A 26528-nucleotide genomic window follows, 5' to 3' on the forward strand; every position below is an offset into this window, starting at 1 on the left:
TCTTGTAGAAATAGATAAAAGAATCATGAAATTCAAATGGAATAATAAAAGACCCAGAATAGCAAAAACAATACTAAGCAGGAAGTGTGAATCAGGCGGTATAGCGATACCAGACTTCAAACTATACTACAGAGCAATAGTAACAAAAACAGCATGGTACTGGTACCAAAACAGGCGGGTGGACCAATGGTACAGAATAGAGGACACAGTAACCAATCCACAAAACTACAACTATCTTATTTTTGATAAAGGGGCTAAAAGCATGCAATGGAGGAAGGATAGCATCTTCAACAAATGGTGCTGGGAAAACTGGAAATCCATTTGCACCAAAATGAATCTGAATCCCTATCTCTCGCCGTGCACAAAAGTTAACTCAAAATGGATCAAGGAGCTTGATATTAAATCAGAGACACGGCATCTGATAGAAGAAAAAGTTGGTTACGATCTACACGCTGTGGGATCGGGCTCCAAATTCCTCAATAGGACACCCATAGCGCTAGAGTTAACAAATAGAATCAACAAATGGGACTTACTCAAACTAAAAAGTTTTTTCTCAGCAAAAGAAACAATAAGAGAGATAAATAGGGAGCCTACATCCTGGGAACAAATCTTTACTCCACACACTTCAGATAGAGCCCTAATAACCAGAATATACAAAGAACTCAAAAAATTAGACAATAAGATAACAAATAACCCAATCAATAAATGGGCCAAGGACCTGAACAGACACTTCTCAGAGGAGGACATACAATCAATCAACAAGTACATGAAAAAATGCTCACCATCGCTAGCAGTCAGAGAAATGCAAATCAAAACTACCCTAAGATACCATCTCACTCCAGTAAGACTGGCAGCCATTAGGAAGTCAAACAACAATAAGTGCTGGAGAGGATGTGGGGAAAAGGGCACTCTTGTTCATTGCTGGTGGGACTGCAAATTGGTGCAGCCAATTTGGAAAGCAGTATGGAGATTTCTCGGAAAGCTGGGAATGGAACCATCATTTGACCCAGCTATTCCCCTTCTCGGTCTATTCCCTAAAGCCCTAACAAGAGCATGCTACAGGGACACTGCTACATCGATGTTCATAGCAGCTCAATTCACGATAGCAAGACTGTGGAACCAGCCTAGATGCCCTTCAATAGATGAATGGATAAAAAAAATGTGGCATTTATACACTATGGAGTATTACTCTGCATTAAAAAATGACAAAATTATAGAATTTGGAGGGAAATGGATGGCATTAGAGCAGATTATGCTAAGTGAAGCTAGTCAATCTTTAAAAAACAAATACCAAATGACTCCTTTGATATAAGGGGTGTAAACAAGGACAGGGTAGGGACGAAGAGCTTGAGAAGAATATTTACAGTAAACAGGGATGAGAGGTGGGAGGGAAAGGGAGAGAGAAGGGAAATTGCATGGAAATGGAAGGCGATCCTCAGGGTTATACAAAATGTCATATAAGAGGTAAGGAGGGGTAAGTCAAGAGAATACAAATGGAAGACATGATTTACAGTAGAAGGGGTAGAGAGGAAAAGGGGAGGGGAGGGGAGGGGAGGGGAGGGGAGGGGGGATAGTAGACAATAGGACAGACAGCAGAATACATCAGACACTAGAAAGGCAATATGTCAATCAATGGAAGGGTAACTGATGTGATACAGCAATTTGTATACGGGGTAAAATCGGGAGTTCATAATCCACTTGAATCAAACCGTGTAATATGATGTATTAAGAACTATGTAATGTTATGAACGACCAATAAAAAAAAAAAAAAGAAAATATAATTTTTGTTGGGACAATTAACCAGAGACATTTATTCCTGTACTAAACCACTACGTTCACAAAATAAATAGGAATCTAGAACAAGATTTAAGTAAAAAAGAATTCCTCAATATAATTAAAAGCATTTTCCTCAGGAATTCTTAATTACATCCATCACAGACAATTCTGGCTTTGTCTCAGACTCTACCAAAATTTGTTCACTTGAGTCAATCACATTAGAAATCACCTTTCCCAATTATTGGCAATGGCTTGGGACAGTTTAGATGTCAGGGACTTCCACAGAAATTAAAGCCACAACAGATTTTTTTTCTTTAACACACTTCTTCCTCTTGCAAGAGATACTCAATTACTCAGTTATCCTAGAAATATGCCTCACTTTCACTTATGTTCCTTTGACCCTCCTCAGACAATTAAGGGCCCCCTTTGGTGACTAGGACTGACTAAGAGGGGTGCACAAGCCTAGATCATGACCCGCATGGACTCTGCCCTTGTTTTCCCCCTTCCCTTCATCTTCAGGCCCTCTCCCACCTCCCCTCCTCCACTACACTGGTCGACCAGATACCCTGAGGGGGTGGAGGCAGGGGAATGACTTTTCTAGGGTACCTAGAGTGACAAGCCTGTGTTCTAAGACCAGACTACTTGAATGATGCCAACATTCTGATTTTGACTCGAATTATTTTGCTACTTCTTCTTCTAAAATTTCTATTCCCTATCTTCAAAAGTCCAAACTAAGAGAGAAAAGATATACTTCTATGAGTTGCCACTAGTCTGCTTGGAACAATCTAGTATCTTTTCACAGATCAGAAATAAAAGGGAAGAGGAGAATTTTCAGTTTTTCCAGCTTCACTCTTTTCCTATTTAAGGAAAGCTCCTCCTTGCTCCCTTCTTTGTGGGAGCAATTTATTAGTCTTATCAACCATTTTATATAGAGTAAAAATACCCTGACTACAAATTACAATCTAAAAACAGCTTGGAGAACACAAAATCAATGATTTATAAATGCCACATGTATATAAACCTTCTTAAATAGTTACATGGGGCTTTCTGCTCTGAGAGGGTGGATCTAGCTACTTGTTTAAATAATGATACAAACTGACTCTTTGGAGATACATATCCCCCTTTTGCTGTGTTGCTGTGTGTTGCAGAGAAAAGCTATATAATGACTTTTTTGTCTTAAAAAACATTTGTCATTTAAAGAAAACACATTGTGGAATAAATATGAGGTGCTCAGCTTCAGCACATCTGTTGTTGATTTACGTAATTAACAGAAACCCACTAGCAGGCTCCAGGAAGAATGGCTGAGCCTGAGCACCAGGCCCCACCCTTGGTTTTCCACAGAGCACATCTGGAAAGCAAGGGAGAGAGAAGCTTCCATTCCAGGTAGAAACAGACTCACAGGTAACCCAATCCATGAAGTCATCAAAGCTTTGAGATTAGTGGCACTCTTTCACATCACTTTCTAAACTTTTCATTGTGTGCTTTCTTATATTGTTTGACAAAACTAAAGTTTTTCCAGCCTTGACAAGATAATTGCTTCCATATCACAGCAGAAATTTTTAAAAATACACAGCTCTGTATCTCACTGACAATGATAAATTGTCATCAGATAATATCATCTCACAAGTACACAGTGCCAGTAGTTGCATAGTTTTAAATGTGAATTTCCTAAATAGGGCCTCAACAATTTTTTTTTTCCCCTTTGGCACTAACTCTGCAGGGCAGCAGCTCATTTTTATTAAATCTCCTGAAGACATAGGGTGCTTTTAAAATTACAGGTATTAATAGTTTAAACAACCCCACAGTGGACTCCATGAAAATCACCGGTTTCAATAGTAGATTAGAATAAGGCATATCTTTTTAAAGGCTCCATGATTCTGTTTAGAGGCATATCTGACCTTTATCCAAACTTCTCTGGACCAGAAAGCTGGCAGAAAATCTCATTAGGATAGATTATATTGAATTTGTCCCTCAGTGACAGCTCAGTTGGAATGTTTACCAGCAGATGGTGGCCTCAAGCTTCTAGATGATTCTAGAAGACAGTTTGCCTAGGGATCGGCCTGCTCTTCCTACAGGTCTGAGCTCTGGAAAATACCACCCAAGAAAGATATAAACTTTTTCTCAATAAGAGAGTTCATCTCCTTAACATAGTCATATGAGACTATTTTCTGGATGTTTTTCCTTCAGATTCCAAGTAAAGCAAACATTCGTTGATTAGGGATTGAGGGAAGATAGTTGAAAAAATAAAATATAAAAGAATATAGCCACTAGCTTTTCTAAATTCATGAGAAGTCAAGTGGCGTGCACTGAGCAGAGTAGAAAGAGCACTAATGGGGACATCTGATACGGGGTTCCAGTTCTGCCCTTGCTCACCACTGATCCCCAGCTCCTGGGGGACTGGGCTCCTCCTCTGTAAAGTGAGGAACTACAGTCATCTCTGAAGTTCCCTGCCAGAGCAAAAGATCTAGGTTTCAGCAAGACATGCGTGTTTTGTTCTTTGTCCCAGCTGTTTCTCCCAGGAGAATTCACTCAGCAAAGCAAGCAGAAGGGAATTTGGTACCTCCCAGGCAGATTCTTTCCTCATGTTTCCCAAATCAGTCACGACAGAGGTGAGGTCCTGAGTTAACCAGAGGGAATTATGTAAACCAAGCACAATCCAGCCGGCATCACATCCTCACCAGCCTTCTGAGATGTCCTAAGTGCCACGACTGCACAGGTGGTGAATGGTCCCTCAGTTGAGCCCTCTTGGAGCCTCACAAGGCACAGCTGGATTGGCTTATGCATCTGTCCCAGCCCACCTACCAGGATGTGGCTTTAGCTAAAATCTACAGGAGCTATCATCAGAGAATAACAACCTGGGTAAAACTCACCAGGCTCCAAAAGATGGGCCAAAATAGTAAAGAAATAGCATATGTCACTTCATTAAGTAATTAACTGGCGTTTTTACAAGTCAACATTGTGTCTAAAAAACACACAATCTGTTTACATTTGGTCAGATTCTTTCAAGTGCAGAATGCATTACTTCAAAGCACTCTATTGAGAGTTGCAGGGAAGAATATTTAGATGTTTATGAATCATACGAGGAGTTCACAGGTTGGCCCCAAGATGTGACTCATCCATTGTAAATTGATTTCAAACAAATTTTGGTGAAAAATAAGAGAAGCATGACTATTGAGTTATTCTACATCAGTTCCACATTTGTGAAAATAAAATCATTCCCAGACTATAAGTTCTCGGAGGGCAGGAAATGCATGTCTCCAAATCACTCTAGTGTCCCTAAAGGCCATAAGAGCGCCTGGCCCTAAACTGGCACTCAGTTTATTTTTATTAAATGAATGAACATGCAAAAATGAGAGGCTCTGTGTTGGAGAATGTGTAGGTGAGTCTAACTCCTGTCAGATTTAGACAGAGAAACTCACTGTCGATAAGGCCTATCCAGGAATGACCTCTAAAGAGATGCCAGCTGTTACTGAATTTACCGGGCCCTGGAGGTTTTACTGCTACTCAATCCTTTTCACCATGGAGCTTGCAACTCCATTGAAGCAACTTAGAAGAATATGGCAGGAGGTGGGAAGACCTCAGATGGCCAGCTTTTTAAAGAAGACTGGAACTAAGCAGCCATCTGATGGCTTTAGGAGCAAAGAAAGACTGATTACCCAACACATGACTTTGGATGCCAACACCAGCTAGACGATGATTACGACAGGAGCGGGAAGGAGGGTGACTGCAAAAATGCCCCCCATTCACAAATTCTCATTCTCTGTGGACTAATATTTCTCCCAAATGTGTTTTTTTTTTTCCACTTGCCTCATTTAAAGCATATTGTCCTTAGAAAAACAAGGCTAAGGGAAAAAAGTCAAAACATCTTCAGTGGCTGATTAGGTCCTTCTAGTGAAAAACAGGGGATAGAAAAGAAACAATGATTCCTGCCAATCCCAATCCCACATCCCAGTGGCCCTCAGTCAGTTCTCAGTAGCCAATGCACGAGGCCAGTCACACGTGGGACGGAGTGGTGAACACCCAAGTCTCCATCTTCATCGTGATAAAACACCTGTTCTAAAACAGGCTTCTCACTGCACTCAAATACAGAGTGTCACATTCCCCTTCAGCACCACGCAGTTTTTAGAAGGTATTGATGGATGAGTTGGTGTTAAATGGAATTTTTAAAATTAGAAGATTCCAGATGACCGCAGGTCAGTCGGGAGTTGTGAGATAGGGAGGGATTACCTCCTTTTACTCTATTCTCTCACACCTTTTGCACACCAGGCCCAGTGTCTCTGCAGGTGGCCAGACTTTCAGGCCTTTTTAGATCGCTACTTAACTTTGAAAGTTCACATTCTCACTTGCAAACAGAGCCTCAGAAGTCCCAGATTCTTCTCCTTTCCCCCTGCTCTCTCAGGAACTTTCTTCACAATCTTCCTATTACACCTATTTATACACATCTTCATTTTCCAATGATAAAAACAATTCTAACTGGGTAGGGTCTTGACATAGTCATCACTTTGTCTATCCTTTCCAAGATGGCAAGGAAATATTTCTACTCGCAGTTTGACAATGCCGGGTGACTTAGCTGTATAGGGAAAATAAGAACATTAAGGAAAATGACATTCTTGAAGAATGTAAATCAAAGAGGTTTCTCAAAATGTTATGTGTTTTTTCCATAGGAAAAATACAAAAAAGTATAGTGCCAGGTATGTAAATTAATGTATGTTATCATATAAATATTTGTATAATCAAAAAATAGTTTGAGGATAGTAAAAAAGATGGTTTTAAAAGGTTGAACATAAACCACTACTTTGATATATACAGGGATATTTTGTACTGAGAACTACAGTTAATAAAGGAAATGAAGTTGCTTGAAAGGAAAAAAATAAATAGCCTGTTCTGATGAGGATAGTATTCTTAGCATCATTTTGTGCTTCAAACATTTGTAAATATATATGAATAAATTTTCAAAAAACAGAAGTAGGATAAATTATAGAGCAATGTCATGTTTTGAAATTGCCACTGTAAAGACATCTATTCCAGAGTTTTCCAAAAGAGTTCCCTATGGCACCTGTCCTACATTACACTGTACATGTTGCTTGAGGGAAAAAAAAAAAAAAACAGGTCTCCATACTAAATGAATTTGGGTAATAATCCCAAAGAGACATCATTGTTGATGCCAAGATTAAACCAAATAGGGAGCCTAACATTCCCATCAAGCTAAAGCAGCAAAGGACCAAATCCTCAGTGTGAGAGTAAAAGAGCAACAAATCTTCATGTAGAAAAGGGACTGTAAGGGGACTTACCTGGGTCAACTTTGCATTAGCTAAGGGGAAAGACAGAAAGACAAACAGACAAAAAACCTACAAGAAAAACTCTACTGAAAACTTAAACCACAACTGCCATTTGCTGAAATTTGTAAACAGATTTAAAAAATATCCTTAGAAAGAGAAAGAGATTTCAGGTTGGCTGTGCCCCCAGAAGCTATTTAAATGCTCTCTGGAAAAAGTGACTTTCCTCTAGATCAAGGGCTATTGTAATATGCTTTTGATTGTAAAGTTACATCCATATATATTTTAGAGATGTCATATGTGAAAAAATAGATGAATATATGCATCTTGGAAACAATCAATTATGGTTTCTTGACATTTGGACTTGTCAGAGTCTTTAATAGACCGATGCAATTTGTGAAATTTCATGTCTGTGGAGAGAAAATGAGGAGGTGGGGTGGAAAAAAATGAAGTTTACTGCACAGTAGAATTTGAAATATTAGTTAGAAAATATTAACCTATTATAGATAAAGAGGTGGAAGAAACTCAAATGTTCATAGACAAACAAAATATTATATATATATAATATATATATATATATATATATATATATATGATGGAATGTTATTCAGCCTTAAAAAGAAGGAAATCCTATCACATGAACATTGAGGGCATAAGTGAAACAAGCCTATTAGAAAAAGATGAATACTGTATGACTCCATGTTATATCTAAAATAGTAAAACTGATAGAAACAGAAAATATAAAGGTGATTTCCAGGGACTGGGGGAGGGGTAAATGGAGAGCTGCTATTCAGTGGGCAGAGTTTCCATTTTGCAAGAAAAGAAAGAAAGAAAGAAAGAAAGAAAGAAAGAAAGAAAGAAAGAAAGAAAGAAAGAAAGAAAGAAAGAAAGAAAGAAAATGTTGTGGCAATCTGTTGCACAACAATGTGAATGGACTTAACACTACTGAACTACACGCTTCAAAATAGCTAGGATGGTAAATTTTGTGTTATTTTGTTTTTTTAAGCACAATTTAAAATTATAAGTCACTTTTAAAAACATGATATACACCATGATTATAAAACCTACTTCCCATGGTTATCATGAAATTCGGCTAATAGAGGTAAAATATTTAAACAATGTCTGGAACATAGCAAGTGCTATTAAGTGTTAGCTATAATTATAATTTTAATCCCTACCTGTTAGTGTCAACATCATGATTCTACATAGAAGTTGAAATCTGTGTTGATGTCATTACATGGGTACCTCTCCTCTCCAATAGACCATAACAAATTACTACTTGTTACTCTCTTCACAAGCCTATCTATTTCTCTAAAAACCCTACGAATAGAACTTTGAAACCTCCATAACAGCCAGGTACAGTGGTCCATGCCTGTGATCTCAGTGGCTTGGAAGGCTGAAGCAGGAGGATCAAAAGTTCAAAGCCAGCCTCAGCAAAAGCAAGGTGCAAAGCAACCCAATAAAATCCTGTCTCTAAATAAAAAATACAAAATAGGGATAGGGATGTGGCTCAGTGGTTGAATGCCTCTGAGTTCAACCTCTGGTACCATCCCCCCTAAAAAAAATAAAAATAAAATAAAAAACCTGCACCATACCAAAGATACAGGTTCCAGGAGACACCATAATTTGACACGTAGCAAGAGCTTAGTAACTATTTATTGAACGAATGAAAGGATTCAATAATGAGACCAAATATCCTTTCCAACATAAGCCTGGGACCCAATCTGATAAGATTATCTTACACATTAGGGCAGAGTAGAGAGCAGTTTAGGACTCCTCAGAAGTCCAATCAGTTTTATATAGTGATTGCTCCTTTGCCTAAAAAACGATCTTCCCTGCCATGTTTAAATCAGACAAGTCCTAGGCAACAAAATAAACCTTGGAAATCTGTTCTGTCTTTCCTATAATGAACTGATGTGTAGAAAACTGGGAAATGCATCACTTGTGGCCCAGTTAATTATCATGTCATAAAAGTTTTAACAGAGCTGAAAGACCATCATGAGACATTCTGGAATCAACGCCATCACCACATTTATAGCCTTAGACCCTGAGCTCCTTTTCCCATAGTGTTGCTCAGGCTGCACACATTTACACGGACCACATCCAGAGCCTGTGGGGTTGGCCCTTGGTGCAGGTAGAGTAAGTGGTAACTGAGAAAAGTGACTGGAGGCTGGAATAGCTGTTCTTGCTGCACTTGCCTCAATCATGAGAAAGGGCTTTAGAAACACCCAACGACATGAAATGGCTAGAATGCCTCCTACATGCCAGGTGCTGTTCGAGATAAATGTGCGTTTAGATATGCTTCTTTTCCTTAAGGACCTCATAGTTAGGTAGATGAAATCTTAACAGACTGACTGAATTGGAGAACGCAATCCTCTACCCTGAAACAGATACCCTTTCCCTCCAGACCCTATCTTGGTACAGGAATAATACAGCTGAGAGATGATGATTTGGTAGGAGGGATGAGGGGATTCTAAACTCTGGGAATTTTTGATACATGGAGGTCAGTTGTTTGCATAACTGGTCTCCCTGCCTCAGTAAAGATGAATAAGGTCCAAAATGGACAGAACAAAAGGTCAGCAGCTTGGATTTCTCTCCAGGTTCTGGGTTCAAGAAAGCAGACCTTTGGATATTCTTCTAGGTTGGCCAACCCAGTGGTTCTCAAAATATGGTCCTGCAACATCAGCATTTCTAGGGAACTTGTTAGACAGGTTAAGTTCTTGGGTTCTACCTCAGACCCAGTGAATCAGAAACCCTGGGACTGGGATCTGTGAGATGTGCTTTAACAGGCCTCCCAGGTGGTTCCATGCATGCTAAAGCTGGACCAGCCCAATTTACCAGCTCAGGAAAGAATGGGGTAAATCAGGAATGAGAATGGATTCAAAATGAATACTTTGCAATTAACTAGATTTTTTTTTACATAAAAAAAAAAACATAAGAGAAGAAAGAAAGAAGCACGAAAGAAACATGCTAAGTTAAACATTCAGAAACCTAATCATAGTCAGGTGGTATGTCTTACAGCTGGATCCAACCATCTGATACTCATGTCTTTGGAGCAATTTTTGTTCTCTCTTTTGTCTTTTAAAATTTAAATACTGGTGAAAGGACTAAAAATCTTGTTGCTTAACATCTGACTCAGACAAAGTTTATCAGATCCTAAAAGTAAAGCAGAAAATAACCTAAGGGCTGAGGGCATGGCTCAGGGGTAGAGCCCTTGTTTAGGTCTAAGGTTCAATTTCCAGCACCTCAAAAAATAAAAACAGAAAAAATAAGAAAGAAAGAAAGAAAGAAAGAAAGAAAGAAAGAAAGAAAGAAAGAAAAGAAAAAAGAAAATTACCTTTCTTTAGAGGTTAGAAATCATTGAACATTACTTTCAGATTCACAGTTTTAACAAAGACAAGTTGGCAATAAACTTGCCTATATAGGTTTTGTGTATCTGTAAATACAAACCATTATTCCAAATATTAATGCCATGCCGCCCACATCCAAGTTTTGTAATTTTTTTAAGTATATATAGATACTATAGTTATTACATTTCATGGTTTCTACCCAGGGTCAGAACATATCTGATATCCAAGATATGAGAGTTAGATAGCTATAATTTAATATGAATAGGAGAGTGACAACAGCAATGTGGTAGAATAAGAGGGTCCTGTCTCTCCAAATGGATGTGTCCCTCTACCCACAGACATACCAAGTAAACATCTACTCATGGACCAATTCCCTCTGAAGGCAAGTCAGAGACTCCTGCCCATCAGGCAACTGAGAAAGCACTCATGTCAAATGGGTAGGAAAAGATGAAGCATATTTGGATATGGACCTTTCCCCAGGTACTATGCCTTCATATCAAGAAAGCAATCCCTGACACAGCTTCTTCCTATGGAGAGAGGGGTTTGGACTTCCAAGAGCTAATTCTAAAGTTTCCCATGGTTTGGCTTTTAATTCACTAATTCTGGGAATGGAGTGTAATAGATATATAAGTCTTTCTAGATTGCAGGGGGGATCTGTGGTTTTATACCAATGCATAAGTATTTCTAGGGGCTTCAATCCCCAAGAGAAGAACAGAGAAAGTACTTTTAAAATACAACTCTTTTCCTTTCCCCCAGAGTGCCCAAACTTTCATAGGTAAGTCTTGAAGGATTTCATTCTCAACTTCTAAGCTCTGGGAATAGAAGGGTCTAGGCATATGGTGGTTTTATGTGGACATACACTCATTATACCCACTTGGGGGTAGTGCAGAAAAGGGACGGGAATATGCAGCACCTATTTTCTTTCTGGAAGGGGCTTAAGGTACATACATCCAGTGGCTATTGGGGAGTTGAATTCTAAAGAACTTGCATCAAGGAGCTACAAATAGTAGCCCTCTAGAAGCCAGAGTTTGGAACTTCATGAGACTTTCCTCCAGTTAACCCTAGTAATATAACCAGACTTACTTTTTTTTTTCCTAGAAGGAATGAGGCCATATACTAAGTGCCTTAACTTCTATAGCTTCCACCCAAGGAACTGTCTCTTTACTGATCCAGCGGTCAATGGGGCTTTGCATTCTAAGAGACTCTAGACTATAGAAATCAAAGAGGATATCAAGGGACTCACTTCCAGCAGCTATCTGCCCAGGATCAGAGGGTATGATCTGAACCTGAATACAGGCATTTGCCCCAGATCCTACCCTTGGCTTAAGGTAAGAGAGTAGGCGACAAATATGTGTGCTTAGCTTCACTGTGAAGAGAGAAGGAAGTAGAACAGATATCCAATATCACAAACTTTCCAGCTGCATCTAGAGAATCTGGCAGGGTATTGACAGAACTTGGCACATCCTAATCTCCAGGGATCCAACAATGTCGAGACAGTATCCTAGACAATGATTTGGAAGGTACCTTAAAATCTCTAACTAGATGGATTGGCTGGAACCTTCTCCTACACAAGACCTGTCTGACAAGTTGTCTTAGCTTATGTGCAGAAACCAATACAGAAAGTCAAAAATAATGAAGAAACAAAAATATGTTCAAAATAAAAGAAGAAGGTAAATCTCCAGAAACTGATCTGAGTGAAGTGGAGATATGTGATTTACCCGGCAGGGAATTCAAAATAATGGTTGTAAAGATGCTCAGTGAGGTCAGGTAAGCAATGCAAGACTCAACTGAAAATTTCAACAAATACATAAGAACTATAAAAGTGTTCCAAACAGAAATAACAGAGCTCAAGATACCATAATTGAAATTAAACATTTTGTAGAGGGGTTCAATGGCATCTTGGATCAAAAAGAAGGGATCTATAACTCAAAAGATCGGTCACTAGAATCAGTCATCCTATCTAAGAAGCAAGAAGAAAAATGAATGAAAAAGAGTGAAGACAACTTGAGACTCCTTACGTTACAGCATCAAGCAGAAACAACTTAAACAGTGTGCCAGAAGGAAAAGAAGAGGAAAGGGGACACAAAACATATTCAGAGTAATAATAGCAATAAATGTCCCTTGCCTGGGGAGAAAATAGCCAAGTTCAGGAAGCCTGAAGGACATTAAATAAGACAAATCCAAAGACTCACAACAAGATACCCCACAATCAAATTGTCAAAAGTTAAAGACAAGGCTGGGAGTGCAGCTCATGGTAGAGTGCATGCTTGGCATGAATGAGCTCCTGATTTGGGAGTAAGGTCAGGATTTAAAAAAAAAAAAAAAAAGAAAAGCTAAGAACGAGTATTAAATGCAGCAAGGTAAAAGTGAATCATCCCATATAAGGGAACCTCCACAAGACTATGAGTGAATCCCTCAGCAGAAACCCTTGGAGGGAGTAGAGTGATAAATTCCAAATTCTGGAAGAAAAAAACCTGCCAACCAAGAATACTATACCCTGTGTCTTTCAAAACTGAAGAAGTGATAAAAACTTTCTCAAACAAAAGCTGAGAGAATTTATCTCCACCAGAGTTACCTTACAAGAAAAGCTACTGGAAGTTCTTCAAGCTGAAGAAAGAGAGTGCTAATTAATGACACGATGACATATGGAAGTATAAAACACACTGATGAAAGTCAAAAGCAGAAGACTCTAATACCACAATAATGGTGGGTAAACCAATTATATCTCTGGTATACCAACAAGTAAGACAACATAACTTATTAAGTTATAAAAACTATAAAAAGATGTAAAATATGACATCAAAGTCATAAAGCACATGAGGAGGGGGAAGTAAAACGTGTAGAGTGTATACGTATGTGATCAAAATTAAGTTGTTATCTGCTTGTAGATATAAAAATAGGATTCTAGTTTATGGATTTGCTAACTTGTTACCAACATCATCTATAGAACAACTTTCGGCTGAGTTGCTATTAAAACAATTTTAATGTCACAGTATTAATTACTTCTTCCTGATATAAAACACATTTACTTTCAGCCCAGATTACATTCAATGTGGTGAGTCAATGACTGCCTTCCCAAAAAAGAGACCTCTGCATTTCCTGTTAGTGTTCTCAGACTTCAGTTTTAAATTAAAACTCTCCATCGAGCTTACCTGTCATCACAACAAAACATTTCAATAAAAAATAAAAAGTGCATAGAAGGAATATGCATTGGTTGCTATGTAAATAAGGAAGTAAATAAAATTCCAGCTAAACATAGTATTTTGGATTGGATTCAATGCTCATGTCAACTATCAATTACATAATTGTTAATACTGTCACTTGTATCAGGCCCATAAAAATGTTCTCTAAAATAATGTAAGGCCAGTAAAGTAGAAAATGGGGATTGAGGAGGGAGGGGGAAGAAAAAGGGAGGCATAGGAGAATAAAATAGATTAATTTATACAATGTGCATTATGTACATATCACAATGAATCTCACTATTACATATAATTAAAATGCACCAATAAAAATAAAATTAAAATGTTCTCTACTTGTTAACAAAAAAATATGAAGAAGATCCCATGTAATTCATGGGTGTCACGAGCCATCCATGGGCTATGTGTGTGAGCTTTGCACATTTGAGCTTATAAGGGGACTGATCTGGCATTGCGCGCTTTTTGGGCTGTGTGACAGACGCATGAGTGCCTTTTCTCTTGTTCTACCTGTGATCCCACATAGCACCTGAGATGGGTGTGGCTTTCCAAGATGTCAATCAACCTGCTAACCACAAGACATCACCAAGCAAGACTCCACCCTTCAAAACCTAATCCCTTGCCTTATTTGGGTGAAATATTCTATGAATGGCTTTTCCCCAATAAATAGGGGGGTTTCAGGTGTGCTCTCTCTCTCTTGCCTCTTGCCTCCCTTGCTCCCCTTGCCTTCCAGAGTGGAACTAAAACCTGAGGTCTCAGAGCTATCCCTGACCCTGCAAAAAGGTATTTCTGTGTTTGTGTGGTTTTTTAGTGCCAGCCTGGCCAGCTGATGACACATGGGATTTTACAGAAGAAACAAAAGTGTTTTTACCAACCTGGGCTGAGAAACCACAGAAGAATCCAAACCAGAAGTGCACAAGTGTAAATGCAAAATTCTTGTAGAAGAAATAGCACAAGAATTTGCACATTCGGAAATAGGACCACCTTCCATGAACAAGGAGAAGCCTTTGGAGATATCTAAACTGTGCAAATGAATAGTCACTGGCTAAGACTGCTTGCAGTCCTTCCTGGCCACTGATGCCAATGCCAATGTGAGCACCTACAAAGGAAGAGAAGAACACTTTCACTCCCAACAGGAAGACACAAAATCTTCTGTGAACTTAGCCATGCCTTTTATATGTCATTCATTTTTGGAAACTTATAGCAATTATAAATTTTCACATATATTATGTCATGAAACACTTCCAATGAGTATTAACCCTAGTTTTATATAAGAGGAAATGGAGCTCAGAAAAGTTTAGTACTTCTACAGGTTTTACAATTTGTAAGTGGCAAAGATGGGGTTAAACCCACATGTTGCAAAATGGCTCTTAATTCTTTCTATACTCTAGCTACTTATCTCCCCACACAGTATTAGGTAACCAATGTCCTTTTCTTTAACCTAAAATCACACAAATGATTCGATTAAAGACATACCAATCTTATGAATTGAAATAATGGTGGAAGCATTGGACCCAGAAAGTATCATTATTTAAGAACTACAGCAAAATTAAATTTTAATGCAATCTCTAGCACACATTACCAAATGCTGAACCTGAGGATTCTAGATATACAACATGCCCCTTGAGCAGATATCCTCTTACTTTTAATCATGCTGACATCATTGGCTCCATCACCGATGGCCAAAGTGACAGCATTTCTGTGTTTTTTCACCAGCTCAACTACTTGAGCTTTCTGGAGTGGGGTAACTCTGCAGCAAACCACAGTCTTACACAGGCAGGCAAGCTCTAAGAGATCTTTCTTGACATCACTTTCTAGGGCATGAGCCTGTGTTATTAAAAAAAAATCAGAAAAGAACAAGCAACAATAAATGAAGGTTGCTGAGAAACAAATCTCTTGTTTTCTTAACTGCTTTTTAAAACCATTTGATTCACTTCAAGTCATTGTTGATCCAGAGGCACAAAAGCAAACAAAACCAAAGAAACTAGTATCAAACTTCCAGTAAGCACCAAGGAATTTAAAAATAAAAATGAAGACTACGCCCTTCATGTGTCTTCCTGAACACCTTACCAGGCTACACTGGTAAGAGATAGTTAAATGCTGGAAAAGTTCTAGAAACCACTAAGTTTAGAGAAAGCAAAAGACAAAAATTGATTCATCATCTCTCCAAATTTAGATGGAACTACAAATGTTAGTGATTTGTTTGTTCTTTGTGACAGGGTGTTTGTCTCCTTTGCATTGTTTTTGAAGAACACAGCTACTGAACTGTGCTAAAGGGTGGCATGGAACCCACATCTCAAACAGGGTCCCTGCAGTCATTTCCACCCTCACTCCTCTCCAAATACAGAAGAGACTTCAGCATGCTAGAAAAGTATTGAAACATAACATAATCCCCTCCAACTCACTGTACAATTATTTTTCTAGGAAAAAAAATGTCACCGTATATCCTTGAATAAACACATTTAGAGGAAACGGGAATCTACTTAAACTTTGAGTCACGGGTTATCTTTTAGCAAGACATTAACAGCACATGATGATCTGGCCCATACATTCCTTTGGAGTTTTATCTTCAATCATGACCTTTAAGTCCACTGTTTCTTTGCTTCTGCCAAATTGTTTGCTTCCTAAGATTTACTAGGTTTTTTCTTGTCTCTGTGCCTTTGTACTTGCTGTCATCTCTACTTTAAACCATTGTTTCCTCCAGAAAGTCCTCCCTGATTTTTTTTACAGGGAATTAAATGTACCTGCCTCTATGTTCTCAAAGCATTGTGTTCATTCTTCTTTTCTAGTTTTTGCTATATCACCAGACAGCAATCCCTAAAACAGTGGCCATGTTCTATTATCCTTGGACTCTAGTACTGTGACCTGGGCATGTTTCATAAATGACAACGGTATGAATGGATGGATGGATGGATGGTTGAAAGAATATAAAAACATAATTCTGGCATAGAAAATTCTATCTCCAAACCTATAATTCCTATAGGAAATTATGAATCTACACTCTCAAATATCATCACCTTTTCTGGAAAAGAACGCATGTAATTGGCACTCTTGCTCAGAACAGTCCTCTTTTCTTTCTACTCTTAGAAAAAGCTAGACTAAGACTCTGAGAAAGAGTCTTAGTCTTTACATTCTGTAAAGCATCAGCATTTGAGCAAATTAGAATTATGATTTTAAAAAAAAAAAACACAAAAACCTTCCAACCACACTAGCAAAACACAGAGTCAGTTCTCCTTAAACAATAAAGTGACATTTCATGGTTTCATGCCTATCAGGCTTTGAAGCTAAAGGGGTTCCTAAAGACATCTATCTTAGATCCTTCTTTCAACAAATTTAGAGACAGAGAGAGAGGGAATGGAGTAAATTATCACCTGAGCACTCTCACCCTACCACACAGTGTTTCTCTGAGCCTGAGGGAAAGTTGAAGCAGGACTCATAGGGGATCCTTTCCCTATTGTGGTCCCTGGAAAACTCAGCTTGGAGACTACCAGCCTCAAATCCCAGCTGGCAGTATTATAATTTTCAGTTGCTGTTCATCTGAGCAAGGAAGCAGTTCGTGTCATCTGGACCAACTTTCGACTGAGCTTGGCCTGCGCCCGAGCTCTGTAACTTTCCATGGTGTAGAAGGCAACACATCATTACGTCTGGAGTCCAGCTGGATAATGCTCTAAGCACTAAGAGCTAACAGACAGACAATCACAAGGGGGAAAATGCACTCTACTCACATCCAACTTCTTTTGTCCTCTAAGAAACTGTCTACAAGAAGAAACATTTATTTTCCAAACTCCAAAAATGAAAAATGATCGTCAAAGCCAAAGAAAGATGTGAGATTAGCTCTTTGTGCATACAGATGATAATTTCACTAGAGTGCCATCGGAGCTTTTGTATTCTGAATTAGAAACTCAGAAGAGCGTTTTGATATTTGTTCAAGATTTGGAACCTGAACTACATCAAAAGTACAATGCAAGTTTATTCTATTATGACAAGAACCAGATTTCCTAATCAAAGCAAATTGTTTGGCATTGCTGTAAAATGCTGCTATTTAGAAAAACCACCAGAGGTATCTTAATGGCAATAATTTGGTGTGGTAATTATATGAAGGTCAGGTTATGCTCTGCAAATCACAAACATTAACAAGAGCAAGAATTCGCCCATCCAGTTGCATTACTTTAATTAAATAACAGCGAGCTGTGACACTCCCCCTTAAAGCCCTTAAATAATACTGCTAAGTGGTCTACAGTCATTTAGACAAGACTGATATTCTGTGACTAGAGTGTTGCTTTGGAGACTCCCTTTTACTGTGATGGTTCAAACAATAATGTATGAAATATATATTAGAAGTTTCCTTTTTCTTTGCAACAGGAAATCATTGTGTATGCTCTGCTTCTTGTAGTGCCATTTGTTTGAAAAACACAAAAAGAGTTCTCATTATGACAGCACAAAAGAGATGATTATTGAGGAAAAGAAGAAGAAAAGACAAAAGCCTGAAGCAAACTCACCAAACTGTGGCCATTTATGACTAAGGCATAATCTCCTGTTATGGTTTCTTCTACCACAGAGTCCAGCTCCAACTGCTGCTTGTTTTCACTAACTACATGACCATTGGAAAAACTTCTGTTTTGTCCAAACAGATTTTCCTTTGCTTTCCTTAAAGAACAAGGGGAAAAGAAAATCATAACAGAACATATGAAGCATACATACTAACTCTTATAAAAGGCTGGCCTAAAAGATTAAATTCATTTCTTCACCACGCAGACTGAGGATGGCATAAGATCCAGTTTCAGCAAGCAAGCTGGGAATTCTTTGTGATGGGGAGACCATAGCAAATTTCTGAATTCCAGGAAATAGGCGGGTGAACACAGTGAAAACAAAATCATCCTGAATGTTTTATATTATCTAAAAGGTAAATCACCATCTTGAGCAGGGTTTATCCAGGGAATCTTGGTAGACTTAGTATAGAAGACCTGAAGAACCACTCTGTGGCACACAATGTTGTTAAATAATGGAAAGCAAAACAACTGAAGAAAATTGATGAAAATCTTCTAAGAATTCCAGGGCATCTGTAAATGTATAAGTTCATCAATTTGAGGGACCATGTAATATGATCTGGCTTAAAATGGGAGTCCTCTGAGACATGTGTTCTTTAAAATTTTGACAATAAAAATAAATGATGCTATTTACTAGTCGTTATAAAAAATAGAAAATTTTAAGCTAAATTTATATTCATCAGTTCAAACCATAGAATTAATCTCCTGGGAAAGAAACGACGACACCCAAGTGTAGAGGAGGGGCATTCCAAGTAGAAACTCCGTCCAAATGCTCCAGCTCTCACTAGCAGTAGCTGTTGAAGAATCCTGCCTACACTCCATCTCCTCCATATAAGAAGAAGCATAGATGTTGACATAGCATCCTTAGAAGTGACATCTTACTGCTTGTTTCAAAATGCTAAGACACAGGAAATTTCTTCCCTGTGAACTCCTCAGTGACAGGCTTTGAGGTAACATAGGTAGGCTGACCTGACTACAGGAGGCTTCAACCACAACCTGAGACCCCCCAGCAGTTGCCCCCTGAAGAGGGGTGCTAACACCAGTCACCAACCCTTTAAGGCACATGTACAAAGTGAGTACTCAGAAGAAAATGGGAAGTGAGAGCTGAACTAGAATAGTGGATATTTGGGTTTAATGCAAAATGGACTGGGCTCCCTAAAGGCTCATCTGATGTAAAAAAAATTTTTATTAAAATGGTTTTATGCAAAGGTTCCTCTGAAAGAAGAGAACAACCACTGTATCCAAACAACCATTTGAGCCTTCATTTTTCTAATTATTTGAGAATGCAACACTAATTGTCTACATACTATATTTAAAGAACAAAACCAAAACAACATCAACAACAACAAAAGCAACCTTATCCTCTGGCTCAACATCTCCTTCTGCTGTCCAGGACCAAAATCACAGCCTGCACTTAAGAACCCAGAGGTCACATGCTCTTGGCTCCAAGGATGCCATCATGCATTTAGCAACTAGTTTGCAGAACCAAAGAAAAAGATTTATAAAGTCAGAGTGCTACGTGTGAAATTTAGGGAGTTACAGTGGGAAGGGGGAGGAAGAGAAAACATGAAAAAAATCAGTGTTGTAACTGATCAGACTTTCACTACAGATAACCATGTCAGGGAATCCTCATAGTCATGAAAATTTATAGTCCCAGATAATGAAGAAAGCAAGGGAGACAAGTTCCTTCAAAATGAACATTTCTCTGACAATGCTTTAGAGCTCATAAATAGGATCTTAACAAAGCACCACAGGGAAAACATTTCCCAAGGTTTCCTTTTTAGTAAAGTTCTCATTCGCTGTATAAATGACTCAACCTCTGTTTTCCCCTCAGAGAATGAAAACATTCCAAAGAAGGGCGAAGTTCATGAAAGTATTGGCTGAAATTCTATTTATTTATGACCCCCCCCTTACAAAAAACTGTCTTCCTAACATCTGACATGAACCCTCTTCCAGACAGAAAAGGGACAGTTTTCCAACTCTGTTTAAATTCCCACTGCCCTCTCCTCGCAAGCCATCACTCCATGCCAGATTAGGCGCTCACGTTTTCAGACCTTTGTCCACGTTCTGTAACTGTCATTTCTTTTTACTCCAGAAACTCGGCTCTTCAAACACCAGCTGGTTCTTGCAAAAACAATTTATTAGAAAGGAGAAAAAGCTGCACATAATTCCCTTCAATGGATATGAGCTATACATTTTTTGCAGGCATAACGCACGATGCTTAGCCACAGGATTCAAATAACAAATGCTAAAACAAAAGAATGCCTGTGTTTTGCAAGCTTTGTAATGTAGGGCAGTTTCTTCTGTTTTTGACAGCAGAAATGCATTAGTAGTTGAGGTAACTGTGGCATTGGCAGCCCTATACCATCACAGGCACAGCAGACTAATTAGGTCTGTACTTGCTGGCGGGCAATCTATCAAGAACAAAAGAGACGGTAGAAAAGAAAGTCATTCTGTCTGTCCTTGAAGGTACTCTACATTAAATATTAAAAGGATCTGTTAGGAAGTGAATTAACACCATGACACCATGTTTAAAAGAAGACAATTTGGACTTTGATGCAAAAGTTACAGCTCTGGGCTTGGTGACAGGAGACCTGAGTACAGGCTCACTGTTGAGTTACCTGACCCTCCTCCCCGCACCTTTTTCTTCTCTCTTTCTCTATTTTTTTTTTTTTTGTGTGTGTGATTTTGGGGATTGAACCCACTGAACTCCATCCACAGTCCTTTTTATTTTTTATTTTGAGACAGGGTCTCACGAAGTGGATGAAGCTGTCCTGGAACACGTGTCCCCCCGCCTCAGCCTTCCGAGTCACCGGGATTGCAGGCATGCACCACTGCATCCGGTGAGTTATGTGGCTTCTGACCACTGGCTTAATCAGCGACAGACCTCGATTTTAAATTCCTAATTCTCCATCTACCACACCACAAGCTGCCTCCAGGTTGAACTAGATAGGGCACAGTGACAGAGGGGCATTTAACGGAATAGTACCACCCTGCCCACAGTAGAAAAAGGGAGAGAGTACATGAGGCTTTTATTTCCAGTCCCAGTTCCATCATCCTTTTCATAAGAAAGGCCTATAAGACATTCAACCCCTGAAACATTTTCATTATTAGAAATGTGGGGAACGGGACCGGCCAGTCAGACTGGTTGGTGCACCAACCAGTGAAAAGAGATGCCAGCTATGAAACCTTGGGTAGCTGCATCACTATATGTTAGAAGAAAATTTATAAGAAAACCTTAACTTATTAAAACACTTTGGGCAACTAGAAGTTGAAAATTGGGACCAAGATGCATTTCTATGGCCTGAATGGTATTGAAGAAACCGGTAGGACTCAATGAGCAGTATGTTGTTCCCCTTCACCTAAAGCTTCACCACACTCTTAATGTCTTACAAATAACCTAGATAGCACTAATGTTACCTGAACATCCAAACCAATAACTTCCCACTAAGTAGGTGTTCAAAAAACACCAATGTACTTTTGTTTTGACTATAGAGGAAACATCGATTTCCATGTTTATCACTGGGATACCTCTCAAAAGCTGTGAAGTCACTGCATGGTTTAATTAGTTAAAAGGACATAAATTTTTCTAAGAAAAAACAAGTGATCAGTGCTACAAAAATGAAATATGGACTGAGTTCTTCTGTCAGACCAAACAAAATTACATTCTCAGCCTGTTTTCCTTTGGGCCAAAGACATGCATTGGTGAAATATAATCAATGCAGTAATCTTCTGAGAAACCATAGCAGGGTTTAATTCTAGATTTCTGGGCATGCCCTTAATACTAAAGCAGCTACAGAAGCAAAATTAAGCCAGGACTTCAAGTGTTTAAAATGGTTTAAAGACACTAAATTTGAAACAAGCCGTGTGTATGATATGCATGAAAATCACATATCCATGTTTATGAAATAATCTAAACATATTTTACAGGTTTAAATATAACCATTTAGGTCATTTCCTTCCAATAGCTACTATCACTCAGATTTTGTTCTTTTGATACACTTTCTTTCCATGAACTTTCACTGAACTCAAAAGCATAACACAAGAAAATGGAATCATGCAAATTTATGATTTCAATTTTTCATCCCTAAAACTGTGGGCTTGGGTAAAAGTATGTTAAGATTCTTATAGCCCAATCATTTCATCTCTAAACTTTCTTTCATTGTCTCACACATAAGCTTTTGGGGGATACTACATATCTAAACCATAATGCACATGGACAGATGTGTTTTATATGTACATATATATAAAGAACAAATATATGTATGCACATAAAATTTTTGCAAAAAATATATTACACTATACATGAAGTTTTATAATCTCATTTTTGCTTAAATATATGGTTGGCATCTTCCAAAGTCAGTAAATACATAATCATTTTTATGGATTGCATAGTGTTCCATTGCATATCTATATCACAGTATTTGACAAAACATTTCATGACTGGGTATTTGACCTACTTATATTTTCTATTATTATAACTGATACAGCAGTAAATATTTCCTTCTATACTTATTAATACATCTTCCACTATTTTTCTTAAGGGAACTTGCTAGAAGTAGGAATCACTGGGTCAAAAGTAGGCATACACATAATTTGGAATACATTGCTAATATGCCCTCTAAATAGTTTCTACCAATTTGCAGTTCCAACAACAGCACATAAATAATGTACATTTCTTCCACCCTATGACAGTGATGTCATCTCTCTATTCTACCAAATGAAGCCAAACAAACTCTTGAGACACCACCTCAACCGCTCCTTCTACAACCACCATCAAGATTTCAGGTGACCCTTTCTATCTACTCAGAAATGTGCCTGGCCTAAGAAGGACCTGACAAAGCCAAATGCAGAGGGAAAGGAATCAAATTCTTGCTTTTCGAGCACAAAAATAGATTCTCAAAACTCATAGCAGAGTCATCATTCTGAACACCAGCCATCCAGAATTTTACTGATTGAGCTTTTTGAGAGGAAATAAAAGTTTCTTCAAGTCTCAAAACACTAATTCTGAAAGAAATCAGGGCATAAAATATTGCCATACAAAGAATAATAGAGCAGCTTACGTACTGGTGAGTTGCTAAAAGAAAGCTGGGTCCTGACACACATCTGGGGTTGATGGTGGATAGAGGACCTGGGTGGGTAATGGAGTACTCAGATAAGTTCTGAGGATTCAATGTATACAGTAGTTAATACTTCCCACAGAGGTGCCATGGCATAGAGGATAGTAGCAGAAAGAGTTTTCAGGAACTGAAATGACCATGTGAGAGCACAAGTCCTCTAAGACACAGGGAGGTGAGGACAAGTGGCCACACTTTCCATGTTTCACCAGGAGGTCTGGAAGTCAACCAGGAGGGAAAGCCAGCAACCCGGAGCCCAGAGACAAGACTGAGACAGAATAGGAACAGCTAGATGCCAGCAGGGTAGACGTTGATGAGCAGTGACAGGTGAGGCAATTGTGTATCCCAGACGAAAACTAAATTTAACTGAAAGTGCATAGCTTAATTGTTCTGTCATTGGGCAGAAAAGGGGTTCAAAACCAGCAAATTTGGTGAGTTTCTGCTCTTGCATGCCTGAGTGTATTCTGAGCTGTCAAAGTCAGAGAAGCTAAAAATAGCCAAGCCTTCTTATACTCAGTCAAAATCCCAGCCCTCTCCATTCTACCCACCAAAGAAAAACTTCAAAGCCTCTCTCCTAGCATGAGATAAGGATGGTGGGAAAGTTGTTTCTTTCTACTCAGCTCCCCTCAGCAACATTCTATGCCACTCTTCACTTCCCTAGAGTCCTAGGCTCACTGTCCTTTTGTGGGGAAGAATAATAAATGTAGCCCTCGTTGGTGAAAGGATTGGAATCAATGCCTGAAATCAAGGGATTAGGGAAGGAAGGCAAGAAGGAATGAAGAAGCTCAATAAACCTACATAAAGCTTTAATTTCTTACCTCATTTAATCCCCCAACCAAAAAAGCCCATGGGGAAGATATTTGTATCCCCAGTTTAGAAAGGAGGGAACAGGCAGGGAGAAGTTAAATAACATATCAAAAGACTCCCAGCCAGCCATGAGCAAGAAGCTGAGTTTCCAACTCTAGTCCAGCCAATCTATTTCCCATTTTTTATTTTGCAAAAACATACGCAGTCTCATCTCATAGGTTCTAACCAGCATGATGCACTGGTTTTCTTCTTGAGGCAAGACAAGATACAATGGGAAATTTGATCTACAAATATCTATTGGTGATGCCGGTGCTGACATCTAAGACCTTTATTTTTTTCATCCAGTTGAGCTTAAAGAAGCTACTAAAAGCAGCAGCAAGGAAAAAAAATTGTTATAAGACAGCATTTTGGCAAGCTAGGCGAACCTGCAACCCACGGGCGGGCGGGTCAGGCCCAGCAACCTGCCAAGTGACAGAGCAGCTACACGCGCCTGCAGGGAACGCGGACCGGACCCACTAGGACAGGTCCAGCGGCCTGCTGAGGGGCAGGCCCGTCCCCTCCCCCAGTGTCTGCAAGGTAGGCGGGACTGTGAACACCGGCAGATCGGGCCCAGCGGCCTGCTGAGGGACAGAGCCGGCCCCTCCCACAGTGCCTGCAAGCTAGGGGAACCTGCGACCCATCGGGAGGTTAGGCCCAGCAACCTGCGGAGTGACACAGGTGCCCCTCGCGCCTGCTCGGTAGGCGGACCTTTGACCGACCAGCAGAGCAGACCTAGGGCCTGCCAGCATGGTAGACGGATCACACCAATTGGAGGAGGATCACAGCCACTACCTGCCCTGCAAGGGTGATTTTTCAACTATACAAGAGCAATATAAATAAATAGAGGGAAAATTTCAAAAACACAACAGTTTCACCAAGCAGAAAGAAACGCCAGCAGTATGAAAAGACAAGGAAAGAAAGGACCACAGGCAATGCAGGTCAACTCAACTTTAGAAGAGGTAATAGCTGCAACAGATGGAATGTCAGATAGAGAGGTCAGGATATACATGCTTCAGATGATCTGGAGTCTCAAGGAAGACATGAGACAGCAAAATCAGACAATGAAAGATCACATTGACAAACAAATCCAGGAAGTAAAAGATCAATTTCACAGGGAGATAGAGGTAATAAAAAACAAACAAATAGAAATCCTAGAAATGCAGGAAACAATAAACCAACTTAAAAACTCAATTGAGAATACTACCAGCAGAGTGGATCACTGAGAAGATAGAACATCAGACAATGAAGACAGAGTATTTCAACTTGAAAAGAACATAGACAGCTCAGCAAGTCTGCTAAGAAACCATGAGCAGAACATCCAAGAACTATGGGATAATATCAAAAGACCAAACTTAAGAGTCATTGGGATACAGGAAGGCACAGAGCTCCAAACCAAAGGAATAAACAAACTATTCAGTGAAATAATACGAGAAAACTTCCCAGACTTGAAGAATGAGACAGAATGCCAAATCCTAGAAGCCTACAGGACGCCGAATGTGCAAAATCATAAGAGATCCACACCTAGACACATTATAATGAAGATGTCCAACATACAGAATAAGGAGAGAATTTTAAAAGCTACAAGAGAAAGGAAGTAGATTACATTTAGGGGTAAACCAATCAGGATAACAGCTGATCTCTCAACACAGACTCTAAAAGCTAGAAGATCCTGGAATAACATATTTCAAATGCTAAAAGAAAATGGGTTCCAACCAAGAATCGTGTATCCGGCGAAATTAAGCTTCAGGATGGAAGATGAAATTAAAACATTCCACGACAAACAAAAGTTAAAAGAATTTGCAGCTAGAAAACCATCTCTTCAAAAAATCCTTGGCAAAACACTACAGGAAGAGGAAATGGAAAACAACAATGAAAACCAACAGTGGGAGGTAGGACAGTAAAGGGGGGAAAATAATCAAAGAGGAAAACAAATCAGGTTTAATAGCATTAATAAACAAATTATGGCTGGAAGAACAAACCATATCTCAATAATAACCCTAAATGTTAATGGCTTAAACTCACCAATTAAGAGACACAGGCTAGTTGAATGGATCACAAAACAAGACCCAACAATATGCTGCCTGCAGGAGACGCATTTGATAGGAAAAGATATACATAGACTGAAGGTGAAAGGTTGGGAAAAATCATATCACTCATATGGACTGCGGAAACAAGCAGGAGTGTCCATACTCATATCAAATAAAATAGATTTCAAGCCAAAGTTAATCAAAAGGGATAAAGAGGGACACTACATACTGCTCAAGGGAACCATACACCAACAAGACATAACAATCATAAATATATATGCCCCAAACAACGGGGCTGCTATGTTCATCAAGCAAACTCTTCTCAAGTTCAAGAGTCTAATAGACCACCATACAATAATCATGGGAGACTTCAACACACCTCTCTTACCACTGGA

At 39.0% G+C, this 26528-nt stretch overlaps 1 protein-coding gene across 1 annotated transcript in view; it reads right to left on the bottom strand.

Annotated features, from left to right (window-relative positions):
• Positions 1 to 26528, bottom strand: part of Atp8b4 (ATPase phospholipid transporting 8B4 (putative)) — a 205962-nt gene that overhangs the window by 27414 nt on the left and 152020 nt on the right. The window contains exons 20-22 of the mRNA XM_077800146.1: positions 18096 to 18243; positions 15240 to 15423; positions 14472 to 14695 (exon numbers count right to left, since the gene is read on the bottom strand). Coding sequence (XP_077656272.1) covers positions 14472 to 14695; positions 15240 to 15423; positions 18096 to 18243 — 556 coding nt within the window. The remainder of the gene's footprint in view (positions 1 to 14471; positions 14696 to 15239; positions 15424 to 18095; positions 18244 to 26528) is intronic.

The sequence above is a fragment of the Urocitellus parryii genome, chromosome 6 (genome assembly GCF_045843805.1).
Source record: "Urocitellus parryii isolate mUroPar1 chromosome 6, mUroPar1.hap1, whole genome shotgun sequence".
Classification (NCBI taxonomy): Eukaryota; Metazoa; Chordata; class Mammalia; order Rodentia; family Sciuridae; genus Urocitellus; species Urocitellus parryii.